Source organism: Magnolia sinica, chromosome 9, assembly GCF_029962835.1.
Source record: "Magnolia sinica isolate HGM2019 chromosome 9, MsV1, whole genome shotgun sequence".
NCBI classification, from domain to species: Eukaryota; Viridiplantae; Streptophyta; class Magnoliopsida; order Magnoliales; family Magnoliaceae; genus Magnolia; species Magnolia sinica.
The window spans coordinates 1636330-1655692 of record NC_080581.1 but is presented as its reverse complement, the minus strand read 5'-3'; the positions used below and the strand labels follow the sequence as shown (position 1 = coordinate 1655692).

At 40.4% G+C, this 19363-nt stretch overlaps 1 protein-coding gene across 1 annotated transcript; it reads right to left on the bottom strand.

Annotated features, from left to right (window-relative positions):
- Nucleotides 1–13163: 13163 nt before the first annotated feature.
- LOC131256609 (uncharacterized) lies at nucleotides 13164–18246 on the bottom strand. The gene is made up of 2 exons (XM_058257533.1): nucleotides 18012–18246; nucleotides 13164–13774 (listed from the first exon to the last, which is right to left on the bottom strand). Exons 1-2 carry the CDS (start codon nucleotides 18177–18179, stop codon nucleotides 13223–13225), a joined length of 720 nt encoding a protein of 239 aa, XP_058113516.1. The 5' UTR covers nucleotides 18180–18246; the 3' UTR covers nucleotides 13164–13222.
- Nucleotides 18247–19363: the final 1117 nt, after the last annotated feature.

Here is a 19363-nt window from a genome sequence, read left to right as displayed (position 1 = left end):
AATCATTTGTGACTACTGGCGAGCCAAAACAGGAGCTTATCACGGTTTTTGGTTTAGTTTAATTCATGAGATTAAATGGCATGGAATTGTATTAGATGGAATTAATACTATCATCGCATAACGACGGTATGTTTGGAAATACTATGATAACTTGGCCATCCAATCCTCATGTTTGAGATAATATTCTTACCATGAAAAAAATACTTGATTGAGCAATTTCTTGTTTGGTGAACTATGGAATTGTAATCAACGAACCAAATTCATAACTAAAATGTTATGTGTAAAGGACATATGGATAAATACATAGATAAAACACATGCATCAATATGTAGCCCATATATGCAATGCATTTCAAAATCCAGTGAAAATCCTACATGGGACCAAATACAATTTTATCCCACTTAATTTCAACCCTTCCTCCCAAAATGCCTGTTGGAATTTGCACGTGACTAAATGCAATTCCATCCTAAAGTACCAAACAGGCCCATCAATCCCATGTGATTCCTCCAAGTTGACTCGAACTCAGTGAGTCCTGATTCAGTACATGAGTCATCTTCAGCTCGGATGAGTTGGGGTGAATCAGTCCTGGTGAGCCGTGACTTGATTTGAGATTGGATGACTCAGTCCGGGTCTAACCATGGTTTAAAAACTTGACTGTACTTGATGTTCATCTGGGTTGAGTCGACTCGGTATTTATAATCATTAAAAAAATTAAAAATATTTGGAATAGGAATAAAAATTTAAAATAAATTTGTATTAGTAAAAGGTGATGGAATATATAGTCTGCTCCTAAAACTGTTGCTTTCTCTGTGAGAGTATGAGGTTCGAGTCAGTTCAAGTACTGAGTTTCCTTATGACTCGCCACGAGATTCTGCCCAAGTCCTCAGCAGAATCATGGAACAACACGTGGATGCCATTACCAATCGTGTCCCTTACAATGAGACGTGGTGTATTGTTAGCCACATCATTTGGAATTACCAATCATGACAAGGGAGCAGATTAGGTTCGGCCCCGGCCGTTCTCAGCCACGACGGTGCTGTCCTTACCGTGGGGCCCACCTTGATGAATGTATTCTATATCCATGCCGTCCATCCGTTTTTCCGGATTATTTTAGTTCATGAGCCAAAAAATGAAGGAGATCCAATTCTCAAGTGGATCATCCTATATGAACGAGTGGTGAGTGAAAGTCCCACCGTAGGAAAATTCCAATGGTCCACCGTTCTGTTTTTTTGTTTTTTCATCCAACCTGTTGATAAGGTCACACAAAGCTACACTAAGGGAAAGAAAAATATCAGCTTAGATCCAAAACTTTCATGGCCCACAAAATGTTTTTAACGGTAACCAATGTTTCTAATCTCGTGGTCCACCTGAGAGTGTATCTTCTTCAATTTTGGAATTGTACCCTAAAATGATTTGGAAGAAACGGATGGACGGATTGGATATAGAATAAATACATCAAGGTGGGCCCACGATAAGGGCCGCACCGTCTTGGGTGAGGCCGGGGCCGCACGTAATCTGCTCCCGAATGACACTGGCCAGTGGCCACGTGTATACCTTTGTCAGCAGTGTCAACAGATGTACGGTTTTCATCGTGCTATGGCGCACTCTGCTATGACTACATGTTACTTATGAACCATAGATATCTAGTTATAGTGCTCTCTAGTTGCATCGGGACACATGGACAGTCCAATCGACTAATCTTGGCCATGCATCAGGTCGGCGAAACATTTTATGAGCTACCATTTAAAATATACATGGATTCGATTATCCTAACCATGCGATGAATAGTCTTAAAAATGGATGGTCAAGATGGTTTGCTGAAACATAGGCCTAATCAGCATCAGGCTAACTTATGGATGGACTGGATCATCTTATATGATAGCACATGAAATGTTTGCTGAGCCTAATAGACAGTTCGGATCAATTGTGGCTATCCCTTTGCAAGAGATTTGGGGAATCGCCGGATGAGCGGCTCCGATCTTCCAGACGCTCCTCATCTCAATCGAGTGATGCGAGTACAAATCAATATGTAGTGCCCGCCATTATATTTTTGTGACGTCCAATCCTTCCATCATTGTTCACCCACTTATATTCGTTACTAATTCAAAAAATCGAGTCGATCCAAAACTCAGGTGGGCCACACCATACAAATTACGCCAAAAACCTTTAAAATCATGTTTTGTGGGCCGCCTGAGTTTTGGAACGGTCTGATCTTTTGGACATGTATTCATCCTGACTGGATGCATCTTCTGAATAGATTAGATTTCACTTACAAAATATAGTGGCCCCACATAAAATCTTTTTTATTTTTTTTCTTTTTTAAAATGACGCAGCCAACATGAGTTTTGGCCAAATGACAGGACGCGGATTTCCTGCCATAGCAGTAAGTTCCTTTGCAAGGATTATGGGTGGGCCCCACCTCCATGTTTGTGGGAAATCTACACCGTCCATCCATTTTTCAAGATCATTTTATGACATGATACCAAAAGTGAATTGGATCCAAATCTCAAGTGGACCACACGAGAGCAAAAATTGGGGATTCAGTGAGAACCGTTGAAACATTCTTATGGTTTCAGGCTAATTTTTTTATTATTTATTTTTGTAGTATTTTCTCTTCATCCTAATGTTAATGACCTTATAAACGGTTTGGATGACATATAAACATCAAGAGGAGCTAAGGAAAGTTTCAACGGTGGGCATTTCTTTTCTTAATTTCCCCTATCGTGTGGCCATTTGAGTTTTGGACCCACCTTATTTTTGGCAATATGTCCTAAAAATAAGCTTGCATAACAGATGGACAGGGTAGATTACCCACAAATATGGAGGTGGCCCCACACAGCATCTTTTTGAGAAACTTGAAATTCGCGTCCCAGATGAGAGTATGCAAATGACAGATGGATGGAATGCGAAGCAACCATTTGGGTGGCCCATTTAAATGCTTAACCTGAAAACATTATCTACATTGGATCCCGCCTCTTTTATTTATCAGGATTTCATTCCACCGAGGGTTGTTGGGAACCAGAATCAACCATCAATTATAAAATCAAGTAAGCAATTTCAAACTAACATCCCAATCGCTTGGATGCTATTACTTTGATTATTGATGCTTTATTGAACTGATGGTCAAAAAAAGAAAAAGAGAGGGACTCATAGCCCATTTAAATGCATTACCAATAGAATAATGTAATTGGAACATGCCGAATAGTCTTATAAAGATGTAAACCATATTGGTTTGGTCCAGCTGTATATTGTGCACACGTGTGTACGTGTGGCCTTATTAAGAGTAGAGCTGTACATTGAGTTGAATCGAGTCTAGCTTGGCCCAGCTCGGCTTGATCGGGCTCAACCAGTAGGCTACCCCAGCTTGAACTAGGCTCAGCTTGGCTCTCAAGCTTGACTGGATAGGCTTAGCAGTGCGAGCTGAACTTGAGCATGATCTTTCTAGCAAAGTTCAAATTCGAACCTACTAGCTTAGTTTGAGTTTGATCATGAGATCATCTCTACATGTGGGTCGAAATGAGGGGACCCAAGGTGGAGATACTGAGTTATGACATGGAGAAATGGTGGAAGCCGCTTGGAAAATGATGTCTACTTCATGCAAGCTCCACAACGTAATTCGGACCATCTCTTCAAGGGACGTGGATTTCGTGGGAAAGGCTTTCGAGGAAGTTCCTACATTGGAAACTTAGGTGGGACTCACCATGATGTTTGTAATAAATTCACCCCGTCTATCCGTTTTGTGAGCGCATTTAAGGATTGAGACCAAATGTGAGTAGGATTCAATACTCAAGTGGGCCGAAAATGTGAGGATTGAACATCCACAGTTGACTTATGTAACATCTCGTCTAATCAGCACGGTGTCCTGGGGCGTCCACGTAGGATTTTTTACAGGACCATTCGTTTAAACTACTTGCGGTAGGGTACCACAAGTAAATTAAACCTATATTAGCCCAATTGAATAGACCAAACGGATCCAGATAGAAACTGGTGCGGGCCTCTAAGCCAGATGGTCGTTTACACCTAGCAACAGTCCGTGCAGGCTATACCGCGACGTGGAAAGGTCAGAAAATTATGAAAATTTAGGAAATCATACACCTCACTGGGCTTGTAGACCATCGCGGACCACGGACCTAGTGGACACCCAGAATTGAAATTTGGCACTTGCCCAATGCACCCCACCAATGCCAAGATTGGAATCTGGCACTTGCAAATGAAACTGAAATTTTAGGTATTTCAACCGTCGAATCTCTTCTAAATTTTTGGTGAAGGTCTAATGTATTGTCCTACGCCCGTTCATAAAGTCTGGGACTCGATCGTGAAATGGTGACCGTTGATCGCAAATCAGACCCGTACGACCAAACCCCAGATCCGATCATCCCCAAATTTTGCATGGCCCTTCATCGGGCCATGGAGCACCTATCCTATAAATTTCATGGCCAGAGGGCCACCAGAACTGCCCCATTAATCAGAATGGACCCCCACAGGGCTATTTAGAGACCGGAACCATATGATCAAACCTCATATCAATTCATCCGTTTGTTTCCAATTTTGCATGGCCCCTCATCAGGCCATGGGACACCTGCACACCAATTTTGGTGGCCAAGGGGGTCTGAGGACCGCCTCAACATTAATTAGGGGTCCTAGTGAGCTATTTTGGGAATTTGTGGAAACTTAAGGCCAATGGGCCCAACTCTAGCAAATAAATCCCTATCCCTTATCTCATAACTCCCACCACAACTTCCATTGCCAAGGGAGTAAAGAGAGAACAAATAGAAGAAAGAGAGAGTTAAGCTGAGCAAGGTGTACCCTAAATCAAGGTGGGGCCCAACGAAATTAAATCCCACAACTCCCTATATCTTCTATAAGAAGAATCTCTCATTCATGACCGTCCTTTTCACTCCATTAATCACCTAGGTAAGATTCATCACTCATTTTTGTTGAAACCCATGTGATTGAGAAGGGATTTGTTTGGGTTTCTAACATGTAAATGTTCTTTTAGGGATTCCGGCCGATCAACCCCCAAAATCCACCCTCCTAGGTCGATCCCACACCTTCAACAAATCCGAAGGTGTGGACTATTATCCTTAGGTAGCTTAGCACCAATTTTATTACGAATCTAATGATTTTGATTATTTGGATGCTATATTTGGAGAATCTAGAGGGACCCTAGGAATTGCATGTTTGTTGAAATTGTATGGAATTGTACGGAATTGTACATTTGCTTCTCATATGATATTGTTCTTGCCTCTCATATGATTCTGTGTATGGATGATTTCATACTCATGCCTTGTTGGATTTGCTCTTATAGTATTGCTTCATAATATCTATGATTTATTACTCTTGTGCTTATGATTTCTTAAGGTGAAGGAAGTGCTTAACTTCCTCACCCACACACATAACTCACATGCACTTTGCTTCATGATATTGTTAGCCTTGCTTGCTATGAGAGTCTGAATTGTATATTGAGAAGTATGAGAACATGATGTTGTTTATGCTGGATCATACATTGGTAGTTGGCATGATATGAATCACTATTTCTATCATTGGGTTGGTCAGGAACATGAAGAAAGCGAAGGTGGTTCTGTTGGTAGAACCGCCTTGAGGCTAAACCCATAGATTTGGGTGAGTGCGTGTGGGCAACAGTAGTTAAACTATATGGGTTGCTTGCACCCGATGCCGTTCTGTCACGTGCTTACCTGGACTCGTGCGATCTAGCCTACTCTCTGACCATTCGTGATTGTTAACTTTATTTGCTCACATATGTATGGAACCTGGAATACCCTACAACCATTGTAGCCCATCGATAATCAAATTAAAACGGGTCCACTGCCTCGTGAGCCAGACATGGTGGAATGGGACACTGTGTTCGAGCTGTCAGCCTACGCTGGGGTGCCGTGCCTCCCCTAGTGACCGCGAGTGATCCCTTTCTCTCAGCACTCCCCATGTGCTTGAAGTCGGGGATGGGGAACCCGACGGGATCAAAGACCGCGGGGTCTCGGCTTCACACGTTAGAGGGCCTTGGCCTCGCAACTAATTCAGGACATTTGATATGTGGGGTGTATCAGATTCCCCAACCTGCTTGATGAATGGACTTAACTAAGAACCCGGTTAACATTACCATTGCATTGCACTAGCTAAGTTGGCGACTCAGCAGTCGAGGTTACTCTGAGGGAGCGTTGACATACGCGATCGTTAGACGGAGTCACTCGAGGGAGAGTTGTAGCGAAGGTATACATCATATCATCCCCCATGCATGTACATTAATAAGATTAGTTAGGTGTTTGTGAACGTCTGCTTTTCATTAAATTCATAATATAATTGTTGCTTGTTACAACTTAAGACTAATAGCATCCACTGAGTTGATCACTCACTCCCACTCTAGGATGGTATTTTAAAACACCAACCAGACTCTTCCATAGTCGCATGTGACGAGGATTACGTGGAGCTTGGCGATGCGAGCCTCGAGGAGGAGGACGAGTTCTCATACTTCCAACTGATAAGCGGGCCCTCATCGGACCAGTAAATGACACGTTGGATCACTGAGCAGTGGGCTCAGTTCTTTCTTTTTGGACATACTATTCTTTTGTGATTTTGTTGAGTGACTCCATGTGCGACCCTTTATTTCTTTTGGACATGAATATGCATATGTATATATGTATATCTCTTTCATTCTAGTAGATTAGTTGTGGTTGTGTTTATGCTCCAAGTAATTCCAAGTTGCGTAACTAAATTTATTTAACCGCAAAACCATAAAATTTATAATAAGTGACACTCGAGAACTCGGGAGTTGAGTGTATGCACGACCCTCGATTTTCAGGGCGTTACAACCTATTCGTGGGGCCATAGAAGTTTTGAATCAGGCTAATATTTGTGTTTTCTATTCATCCAAGTAAGAATGACGTTATAAACGGTGTGGATGTCATGTAAACATTACTGTTGATCCCAGGGAGGTTTCAACGGTAGGAATATCTTTACCCAGATTTTCCTTTAGTGCGCCCTATAATATCTTGAAATTTTATTATTTTGGATTGTCAAAAAGTCTTTATTATTATTATTTTTAATAACTAGCCCACATCGTCACTTATTGACCCTTGAAGCTTGAGGTGAGCCCATACGTAGGTGATACCAATAAAGAACTACAAAAATTCGATTAAACAACCGTATGAAACCAACTAATCTGCCCGATCACTTAAACCTCAAGTCTAACCTCGTGAATTATTTATCTAGGGCTAAAATCTAACTGACCCATCATTGATTAATCGACATAATCATAACCAAATAAAGACATACCTAAAGCCGAGTCAATTATGGGTCGGTTCTTGATTTACAAACTAAATCAACCCGATCACTCATTTAACCTAAGAAGCAATGATCTAGAGTAATCATGATCGAATCATCATTTTCGCTAATTTTGAATAGGCCACACTGTGAATTTAGTTAATCCAAAGCCTAACAACTGCACTCAAGAAACTCTCTACCTAATTCATTCAAAAAATGCTCTGATTATCCGAACGAGCTGTAGACCATTCGTTAATGGCCCACTAGTTCCGAAATTATAGAATAATATCCATCTCACTGGACTTGACGTCCATCACGGGTGGAAAATCAAAATATTACTCAGAACTGCACAACTTGGGCCAGAAGCCAAGTGCTTAAAATGTGCGAATCCCCTAAGCTGAAATCTGAAAACTTAAGTGAAATATACATTTCGCTCTTTCGCGAAGTTGCGGCTTTCCAACCATTTAATTGCAATCAAACTTGGACCATGAGTCAGGGATATTTCCCTGCTTATATCTGTATGGTTGGGGCCCTAATTGAACATCGGTGACCGTTGATCACAAATCGGGCCCTTTCGATCAATTGATTCATCCGTTTGCCACCAAACTTGGGATAGCCCCTCATCAGACTATGTGACACTTATTCCATAGCACAAATGGGCCATGGGGCCATTAGGGCAGCCCCAGGGACCAAAAGGGTACCCCATAAGGTCATATGCATTAGGACTAGTCACCTTAGGGCCATTTGGGTTAACTTAAAGACTATATAAACTCTAAAAACTCTAAAAACTCTCTCCCTCACTCCCATATAAATTTTTCTAGCAAAGGGGGAGAGAGAGTAGAGAGAGAGAGAGAGAAGAAGTTCCAAGGAGTTAGGAATTGAGGAAATTCCCTCTCATACCATAACCTCACGCTGGAAACGTGACTCCACCACCATAGAAGCGGTTTGTCGATGATTGAAAGGTACCCACCCTAATATCTCCCAAATTTTAGTACATTAAGCCATATGCATGTGTCCTAACATGCAGATCCATTGGCACAAGGCTCCGACGCATCAATTCACCAGTCCGGCACCTTAAGGGTGACTCCGCAAGCCCTCAGCAATCCCTAGGTGCAGACCATTAATTATAGGTGACTGTATATCAAACCTAGGCCGGATTTAACAATTATGGTTGTAGAATTTGCTTTACATATCAATTGCATGTGTGGTAATGATAGATTTAGAGTGTCGTCTCGGATAAATCCCGATTAAGTGAAAAAATTGGACCCTCAACCATCCTAATCCTTACCTTGCTTGATTTTCGGTTTATGATGAAAAAGTAAAGCATGACATATCCCCAATTTCTGAAACAAATAAGGAAATTCCTACTGCATGTCCCCTATATACATAACTAGCTACCAATTTCATTCTATACATGTTTAAATTCTCTATAATTGGACTTGTTTGCATGCTTATTTAGAATTTCAATGTATTTAAGAATCCATGATGAATTATGATGACAATTAATATAATTTATTGTTATACATGTGTGAATCATTCACAACTAGAAGTAGACCGACATCTACTTTGATATGATTCATTTATACACTGCCCCCTTTGCCAGATTGGCCAGCAATTTCAGAACCCACATGGGCAGCCCCTCCGGTAGGGCCGCCTAAAGACTAATTTGACACAGTTAGTCGGAATACGGATAGTCGGCAGTAGTTGGACTACGCGTGACGTTTGCTCCCAATGTCGTACGATCTGTAGTTCGTCTAAATGGGACAAATTGACTCATCAGCTGGCCGACCGTATTCATTAATCATGTATGTTTATGCTTGCCTGAACCTAAGACACCCTGCGTCTATTTATGCCCACCAATAACCAGCTTGTTGCGGCCCACAAGTCTCGGGAGCCGGGCATGGTGGAACGGGACACTATGCCCGAGCTGTCGACCTACGCTGGGGCGACGAGCCTCCCCATAGTAACCGCGAGCAAGAACTCTTCCTTACAATTGCCCATCGTATGTTTTTTTTATTGAGAGTAACAAACCTAGTCGGGTCGAGGATCGTAAGAGCAAGACTGCCATGGCCGCCCGGGCCGGGTGATCGGGATAGGGTATTGATCTGTTAGGGTGTCCCAGTTTTTCCAAACTGCTGGATGAATGAATGTAACTAATCAACACGGCTAACATGCTCACTATCACATCACATTAGTTAGGATGACGACTCGGCAATCGAGGTCGCATTGAGAGAGTGTTTGGCATTGTGAACGTTAGATGGTATCGCTTGATGGAGTGTTGAATACAAGGGCATGCATCATATCATGGAACCATGCATGTGCATTAATAAGAATAATTAGGATATGTGATTGATTGCTTTTCACTAACTTCATCTATGGAATTGATAACATGCGTAAATTATTGCTAGTGGTATCCATTGAGTTGATCACTCACTCTCACTTTGGGACGGTGTTTTAAAACACCAACTAGAACCTGTCTTAGATGTAGGGATTACAGAGATCGATGTGCTTAATGGAGCAAGCGTGGATGAGGAGGAGCAGTCGTACTTTAAGATTTTCGGCAGGTCCCCATAGACTGCCTTAGGATTAGCGATGGGGCCCAGGGTAGGGTTTTGTATTTTTGGATTACATGTATTTTTGTGGGACATGGTCTCTTACGTTCACTTGCATTATCTTTTTGTACGAGTGGTATTCGCGCATTCAAAGATCATTGGTCGGGGTGAGGTAAGAACCCATACTTCTCGCTCCCACTAGTCGACTGATTTGCTTAATCTATGTTAGTTGCACATGTGTTTACTATTTTGCTCTTGATTTATGCTGCATGGTCCACTTAAATTCTCCACTGCTTATGAAACAAACAAATTATACACAGTATGAAACCTAGCAAGGCATAAGTGGCATCCGAGAATTTGGGAGCCGAGTACCTACTCGGCCTCTGAAATTTGGGGCATTACAGGCCCACTTGACTCTTGTATCCTACTCAGGTTTGGTCTTCAGTCCTAAAATAAGCTCAAAAAATGGATGGACGGGGTGGATTTCTCAGAAACATCAAGGTAAGCCCCACCTAGTTTTCCAGCGTAGGAACTTCCCGTGGAAGGCTTTCGCAAGAAATCTGTGTCTCTCTTCAAGAGTACATGTGGGATGCGGATTTCCCATGAAAGCCTTTCGCAAGAAGTTCCTGCACAAGGATGCTGGTTGGGGCCTACCGAGATGTTTGTGAGAAATCCACCATGTCCATCCATTTTTTGAGATCAATTTAGGATGTTCAACCAAAATTTAAGTGTATCAAACACTCAAATGGGCCACACGAGAGGAAACAGTGGGAATCCAGTGAGCAGCGTTGAAGCATTCTTATGGCCATAAAAGTTTTGTATAATTCTATCTTTTTGGTGTTTTCACGTCATCCCATTGGGAATGACCTTATAAAGGATTTGGATAGCATATAAACATCAAGGTATGACTCAGAAAGGTATTAACGGTAGGAATTTCTTTCCCCAATTTTACCTATCTTGTGACCCACTTGAGTTTTGTATCCTTTTTATTTTTTGTCACACCCCCTAAATTGATCTCTCAAAATGGATGGACGGAATGGATTTCTCATATACATTGAAGTGCCCCCAGCATCCTTGCGCAGGAACTTCCTTCAAAAGGCTTTCGCAGGAAATCTGCTACACGTGGCAGTGTGACAGGTCAATCAGATCCATTTATCTACTGGGTCTTATTATGGATGGCTCAAATATCAAAAGCATTAGACAGTCTTCAATTACACCCACCCAAATATCTAACGTCTAATATTTTTGTTTCCAACCATCACTTTGATGGTGGAAGTGGATTGGCTGGTGTACCACGCTGTCCACACACCAGCGATATAGCTGGTGTGGGAAGCGGATTGCCTACTGTGTAACTCAGTGCGCTTAGCATACTGAGTAAACTCTTTGGGGCCAACCGTCGTACATACATTTTATCCACTCCGTCCATCCTTTTTACCACATAATTTTAGCGAGCTACCCCAAAAACGAAACATATCCAAAGCGCAAATGGAACACACCACCAGAAACAGTGTGAATTGAAATTATACCGTTGAAAAGTTCTAGAAAGTTTTAGATCAAGCTGATGTTTGTGATTTCCCTTCATCCATGTCTGTGTGATCTTATGATTATCTTGGATGACAAATAAACATCACCTGGTGCCTTAGAAGGGTATCAACGGAGGAAATCAATATTTCCACTCTTTCCCGTGGTATTGTCTACTTGAGATTTGGATATACTTCAATTTTGGGATCAACAACTAAAATGATCTGTAAAACCGGATGAACGGTGTGGATAAATGTCATGCACTCAAGGTGGGCCCAACAGAGTTTAATCAGTACGATAAGAGCGTACTGAGTAACTCCGTGCGCAATCCGATTTCGCTGGTGTGGGTACGTGTCGTGCGAAGACGGTAAACGGATTGGCTACTCCCTCTGCCACCAGCCCCGTGGCTAGTGGTCAGTGCTCTGTGGGCCCAACTATGATATATATGTTTCATCCATTCCGTTCATCCATTTGTAAAGATCATTTCAGGCTTGATCCCAAAAATTACAGGTAAATAACTCACAAGTGGTCCACACCACATGAAAACAATACTGATTGAGTATCCACCATTAAAATCCTCCTAAGGCCCAATGTACTGTTTATTTGATATCCGATCTGTTGATTAGGTCATACAGGCCCAGATGAAGGGAAAAAACAAAAATCAGCTTGATCCAAAACTTTTATCGCCCCCAAAATGTTTTTAATGGTTGACACTCATTCAACACTGTTTCCTGTAATGTGGTCCAATTGAGATTGGGATATACCTCATTTTTGGTCTCATTCTGTAAAATGATCTGTAAAAATAGATGGACAGCATGAATAAAATACATACATCATGGTGTGGCCCACAGAGCACCGACCACAGGGGGGAGTAGCCAATCCGTTTATGCGAAGACGAGCGCGACGCTCCTCGACCTCCGAGTTATACGAACGGTTAAAAAGAGATCAAAGATACGTGGGCTCAAAATGATGTATTTATTATATCCGCACTGTTCATCCATTTTGCGAGATCATTAGACAAAAAATGAATCATATCCAAAGATCAACTGGACCACACCACAAATAGCAGCGGGTAATGATTTTCATCATTAAAACATTGGTAGGGCTCACCATAACGTTTATTTTCCATCCAATTTGTTCATAGGGTCACAAAGACCTGGATGAAGAGGAAAAACAAATACCATCTTGATCCAAAACTTCTGTGACTCCAAAATGTGTTTCAATGGTAAACTTTCAATCCCTCGCAGCTTTTTGCAGTGTGGTCCACTTGATATTTAGATCCATCTTATTTTTTTGTCTCAAGCCTTACAAAGAGTTTTAAAAATAGATGGACGGTTTGGATATAATACATACCTCATTATATGATCCACAGAACTTGCTGACGTCAACACACAGCTAGATCGCTGGTGTGTGGTACACCAGCCAATCTGCTTCCCGAATTTTAAGCCCAAGCTGGCCCTCGGGCTTGATACTGCTGTCCAAACCTGGCCCAAAAGACCGACGGCCCAACCCACCCCCATTAAAAACCCTAATAAATGGGATTTTCGAGCATGGTTAACTGAGAATGGTGGGCCCCACTTGTATACTACCTGAGGCAACTGCCACACATTACCTAATTTCTCATTGAGAAATGATCACACATACAAACAACCACCGCACATGAACTTTCACATACAACCATTTCTTTCCCCGAATAAGTCACACGTGCAGAATATCATATCCGTTGAAAAGATGGGCCACACCATTCTAATCACTTGGTATGAAAATCAAGCCTAGCTATTAAGTGATCATCACACAGATATGACACGTATGTTCAAATACAACCATATACAAATTCAAAACACTAATGTCTCAAAACCCTAATATATTTCTCACACTACAGTGAAACCCTTCTCTCTCACTTCCTCGATTTGCCCACCATTTTTATCCTTATTAACATCCCCATACACAATATCATGACTGTACAATATGGGTATCATGGTAATTGAGCACAAGAACACTAACACAGGCCCTAATATCCAAAGTAAAAGTGGAAGTGCTGCATAGAACAGTCTATTCCCTACAGTGTTGAGGATGAATCCTTTCTCCAGTAGATGGGCCACGTACTCTGGTGTCATTACGACCGCAAGATCTTGTGGGGTATTGATCAGGAAGTTCACCTGATTCACGAACCTGATAGAGAGGGAGTGGCACAGGAAAGAGAAGAGGAAGATCATGAAGAGTGTGACATACTTGAGGGCCATCATGAACTCGCCGTGGGAACCGTAGACTGTGTCATTGAGTGGCTTCTTGATGCTGTATGTGCTGCTGAGGATGGCGGCGAGGCCGGAACATAGGAGGATGGAGGTGGTGGCCATCAGGCTGGCGCCCATGATTGTGTTTCGGAGTGTTTGGACGGCTAGGATGTTCTTTTTGTCGTTGTCCTGTAGGAAAAGTAAGGTGGGGGCCGGCATGAGGGAGATAGATGTTGAAAAAGATGTAATATTGTACATAACAGATGATAAAAGAAAAGGATAATAAGACAATTAGATTTATTGGCTTTAAAGGATTTATAACAATTAAAAAGTCATCGAGTTCTTTCTGAAGAGATACTCATGCGCCTTTTCAAAACATCCATACTCATTCACAACAAATAATATTTTTTCATGAAAGGATATTATCATGTACAATCATGTTAGATTCACTCTCAATCAACATTAATGTTAAAATACTTCAGGGTAGATCCTGATTCAATTCAAGTTGCATCCATTCTTTTACCAATTGATTATATACATACTTTTTATAAAAGCTTTTTATAATCAATATATTTATTTACTTACTAAAAATTAAAAAAAAAATTAAGTTCATTTTATATATATAAAAACACAATAGATAAGCCTTGTGATTTTAACATATAGGCTTGCCATGAAATGTATAGGTTGGATGTCACATAAAAAACACATTGGGTCCCATTATAGAAAATGATGGGCAACCATTTAAAGACCTCCAAATTCATGAGGTGGCCTGGTTGGATAGTTGGATGTTAGTTTGAGGCCGTTCAAATTTCGTAATATGCAACCATGATGAAGAAATTAGGTGCAATAAAATAACTTGGTGGGCTTTATATGCATCACTTGCAAAATCAGCTCAATTTCTACACGTGTGGCTTTTAGTTTTGCAATTAAAGCACATTGGTGAGACAGGACGCATCATTAATGGACCATGCACTAAATTCTTCTTAATGGAATAACCATAACCCTTTGATTGTTGTCATTGTAATGTATCAGATTTTCATTATTTTGAATTTTCAAAAACCCTTGAAATTTTTTTTTATAATTAATTTATGTTGTCAATTACTAACCCTTAATTCTCGAAGTAAACATATACGTGAGTGGTACTAGTAAAGAAGCACATAAATCCGTTTAATCAACTATAGGAAGCCAACGAATCCACCTAATCACTTAAATCTCGAGTCTAGCCTCATGATTTAGTCATATAGGGTCTAAATCTAACGACCTATTACTGACTAATCAAGACAACCGTAACTAAATAAAGACCTACTAAGAGCCGATACAACTAGGAGTCGGATCAAACCAAACTGACCTAATTACTCTTTTAGCCTAAGAACCAACGGTTTAGGGTGATTAGGATCAAATCACCATTTATGTGAATTATGAATAAGCCACATTATGAACTTAGCTAATCCACACCCTTAATCATTGTGCATAAGAAATCTCGTTACCTAATTTATTCAAAAAATGTCTTGATTATCCAAACAAGCTCTATACCGTTCAATAATGAATCACTAAACCCGAGATTATAAAAAAATATTTGTCTTAGCGAGCTTGATGTCCATCGCAGGATATTGAGCTGAGATCGCTTCTTAAATCTCTCAACTTGGACACGCAAGGCTAGTGCATGAGAAGTGTGTGAATATTTTTAGAATTAATTAAGAATTTAAGTTAGTTGTGTGTATCTGATTTTTATCAAATTTGTAACTTTTTGACCATTATATTGTGACTAAATTTAGAGTACTAACCTAAGTTAATACCTTGCATATATCCATATAGTCGCGAACCTGATTGACCATCGGTAACTGTTGAACTGACTTCTGATCATACTCGTCAATCGACGCATCCAAATGACAGGTCGATTATATTCATACATAGATTATCACTAAGACCAACTATCCTACGGTGTATATCGACCCATATATCCTATAGTGGATCCCAAAGGTCAGAAACACCATCCCATAGGGATAGTATAATGAAAATCTAGGCTATAGGGCCATTTGCACTATTTCTGTCACTATAAATAGTTTAATATTTCACACCCCCTCCCATATGAATTTCATGCCCTAGGTTGAGAAAGAACGAAAAAGAGATTGCTAAAGAAAGAGAGAGGAGTGAGAGCAAGTGAATAAGAGATTGATGTCTCCTTCTCCGAATCACTTTAATTCAACCCTTGTCGCTATCGGATCTTCCATCAATCCTCTTCCGTTGACAATTGAAGGTAAGAATCTTGGTTTAAGATTGGTGATTTTTTTTTTTCAAAAAATCCTAATAATAAGTGCGATTAGGTCGCGTAAAACTCTCCAAGATGCGGACCATTATTTTAGGTTTCATTTTATCAACCCTTTATAGTGTTAGATAATAATTTTTAGTTAATTATAAGATATTATATGCTATTTGTGTTTGAATTAAGTTATTATTATAATTTTAATGTTATTTATTGATGGTATCCAACATATTTGAAGAAATATTTAAACGAGATGAAACATTTACGGTTTAGATAATACGCAGATATATAATGGTGGCTCCATGGAGTCTTTGTGCAACATCATTGGGTAGCGTTGGGTTCACCTTTCAACTAAAGGTATGGAGTGGTGAAATGACGTGGAGAGATTTCATCGGTGGAATTGTACGCTATCACACCAACATGTGAGTCTGCCAATCAAATCTGGCCCAGTAATTTCTCTGCATTGGTCTTCGCCACCCAATTGGCGTCCTCTAGCAGACTGATAAGTGGAAGTCACTAACATAAATGTAAGTTACGGAGAGAATATATTTCCACGATTCTCAACCACTAAATATCTCTAAAGATTCTAACGTACGCATGGTGTGACCTAGTGCCCGGCACATGGTCTCCCTGAGTCCCACAAGATGCAAGCAAAGCACTACGAAACTATCAACTAGGTTCGGCATCGATGTTATATACTTAGGGTGTGCGTAGGTTAAGCCCATCACACCCAATGCTCTCTCTCTCTCTCTCTCTCTCTCTCTCTCTCTCTCTCTCTCTCTCTCTCTCTATATATATATATATATATATATATATTCAAACTTCTCCTCACATGTGGCACTTTGTACAGCAATCCCAGCCATCTAAATTGTGGACTCCATTGTTGATGGAGCATACCTCTATAAAATAACGATCAATCAATCCTAACCATTCAGTTAATAAATAAAGTATTGAACGGTTCAAATTCAGAGAGAAATTTCAGATGGTTAATAGTATCTTCTTGTGCAATATTTAGGTCATTCTCCATCCATATTTGGGTCAGCAATTTGAACGGTCTTGATTTCCATACAACTATACCATGTTTGAGAAAAACTCTGATACTTTAGCAATGGGTTGGATGATGCGCATGTACTTGAAAGTTATTTAAAATTTCCATTCGCATATCAGCGGCCACAGTTTAGATACATATACCATGAACAAAAAATAAAGTTATTAGATTACCTGACCATCAGATCGTCTGGCATTATGGATGGTTAAGAAGAAAAAAAATACAACGGTCATAATTCAACAAACAAGTGTCCACGAATCAGAGGCTAGAGTGTTTCAATCAATCTGATTTTATAGATGCCGCTTATCGACCATCAATTCTCCAACTAAGTCGGTCTGATTAGCGTTAATGTGTAGAATGAAGGAGTGCCTGCGTAGCAAGCTTGAAACTCTACCACCGTATCAAATAACACTAGGGCTGAAAGTTGGGCGGGTTCAACCCAACCGACCCGTGACCAACCTGGCATTGGGTTGGGCTTAGGCAGGATGTATCGGGTTTGGTTTCGGACTTGGGTTATATAAACACCAACCTGATAAAACTTGGGTCGGGCTTAGACTGCCTGACCCCAACCCAAACCCGATCAGTATATAAGTTATAAATTATAATTGAATGCGGATCATCTATGTTGAATGCAGAGGAAATTTCAGTGCCATCGGGTCTCATTGGTCCACGCCATTTTCGATAACTCCAGCTAACAAGATATACCAAACTTATCTCTCCTAGCTAAATTGTGTGCTACACAACACGACTTTTAAAGGAATAGTTGTTGTATTAGCTTATTTGTTTAGAAAAAATGAACTTTTTGATGATAAATAATTAATAAATTTATAGGTATAAAAAATAAAATGTACAATTAAATATAATAACAAAAATATTAGTATGTATCTACCCAACCAACCGGAGCAACCTGGCCGAGCCTGCTTGAGTTGGGCTTGGGTTGAGAATTTTCAACTCGAGGTTAGGTTGGGTTGGGTTGAGATATGGGAACTTTGGATTGGGCTAGGTTTAAGCACCAACCCGACCCAACCCAACGCGGCCCGACCCAGACTTTCAACCCTAAATAACACCAGTTAAGTAAGATAGGAGATTGAGAAGGGTATAACGTGTGCGTTTACCTTCATGATGGCGAGCACCCATAACCGTCGACCAGCTGCATTGATACCTATGATTGTGCTCTTGGGTTGTGTTCTAACCTTATGCCACAGCCATCCATGGTACAAAATGCTGAGAAGTAGCCCACAGGGCACGAGCATCAAGTCCAAATAGCTCTTCCTCCACTCCATTCTCTCTCTCTCTCTCTCTCTCTCTCTCTCTCTCTCTATCTCTTTCTCTCTCACCTCTTCTTTTCTCCTCTTCTCTCCTTTGGTACTAGAGCTCCACCATTGTCCTTTATATGGGAATACAATGGCAATGATTCAATGAATCTGGACGTGTTTTACTGAAAAAAGCAAACCCACCTCTTTTGGCTTTGTCTCAAATACAAAGGTTGCCCTAATTTCCCGTCACAAACATGCAACTTTTGCTGCGACCTTTTACTTCTCGAGTTCCATAAATACCCTTGCTTTTTTGTGAAAACTACCAAAATGCAACACGTCCGTTACCTGGTTTTTGAAAATATGGCGATGAATCGACTCAACGATAATGTCACGATATTTTTCGAAATATCAGTAGATGTAAATATATCTTCTTTTTTTTTAAAAAATTTTTACAACTTATATTAAAAAAATAATAATAAAAACTTCTAAAGAATTTGTTACATGTGTGAGGTCAACCTATTGGGAGCGTCCCATGAAGTTGAGCTCTGTGGGCCCCACCATGATGTATGTCCCAAATCCATACATGCACCCTTTCTATGGTGAGTCATTAGCCTAAAAATTAGATCAATTCATTACTTAGGTGGGACACACTAAAAAAAATAGTCAAGAGTAGATGCCCACCTATTGAAATTTTCTTGATTGCTTGTGGCGCGTACTTATATGTGGTTAATTTAGTCATCTAACTCATCCATTGTATGTGTCCCACTTCGATGTAGGGTCACATTAAATTTCAAGCCACTCTAACTCAAGCGGGCATCACAAAGTACTTTTAAATGTTTTAAGCATGATTTCAAATAATGTGGATGACATCAATTTCTGATGTGATTGAGTTTGGGGGAATACCATAATCTAAAAGTGCCCTACTAAATGTGTAGACATATTACATTATGGGCACAGAGCTGGACACCATGAGAAGCTCTCATGAAATCAACTATATATATATATATATATATAGAGTGAAATGAACACTAGTTCTCAAGATAACTAGTGAATACCTTTTGATATGTGATGTGAGTGCCTCATGAAACTCTTAGGGCCTAACTTTCAGTATGATCTAAAACTCTAGTGGGACATTGCAAAAGAAAATAATTACATCCCTTGGATTTGCCACTCTTTTTGCTATGGCCCACCAAAGTTTTGGATCGGGATAA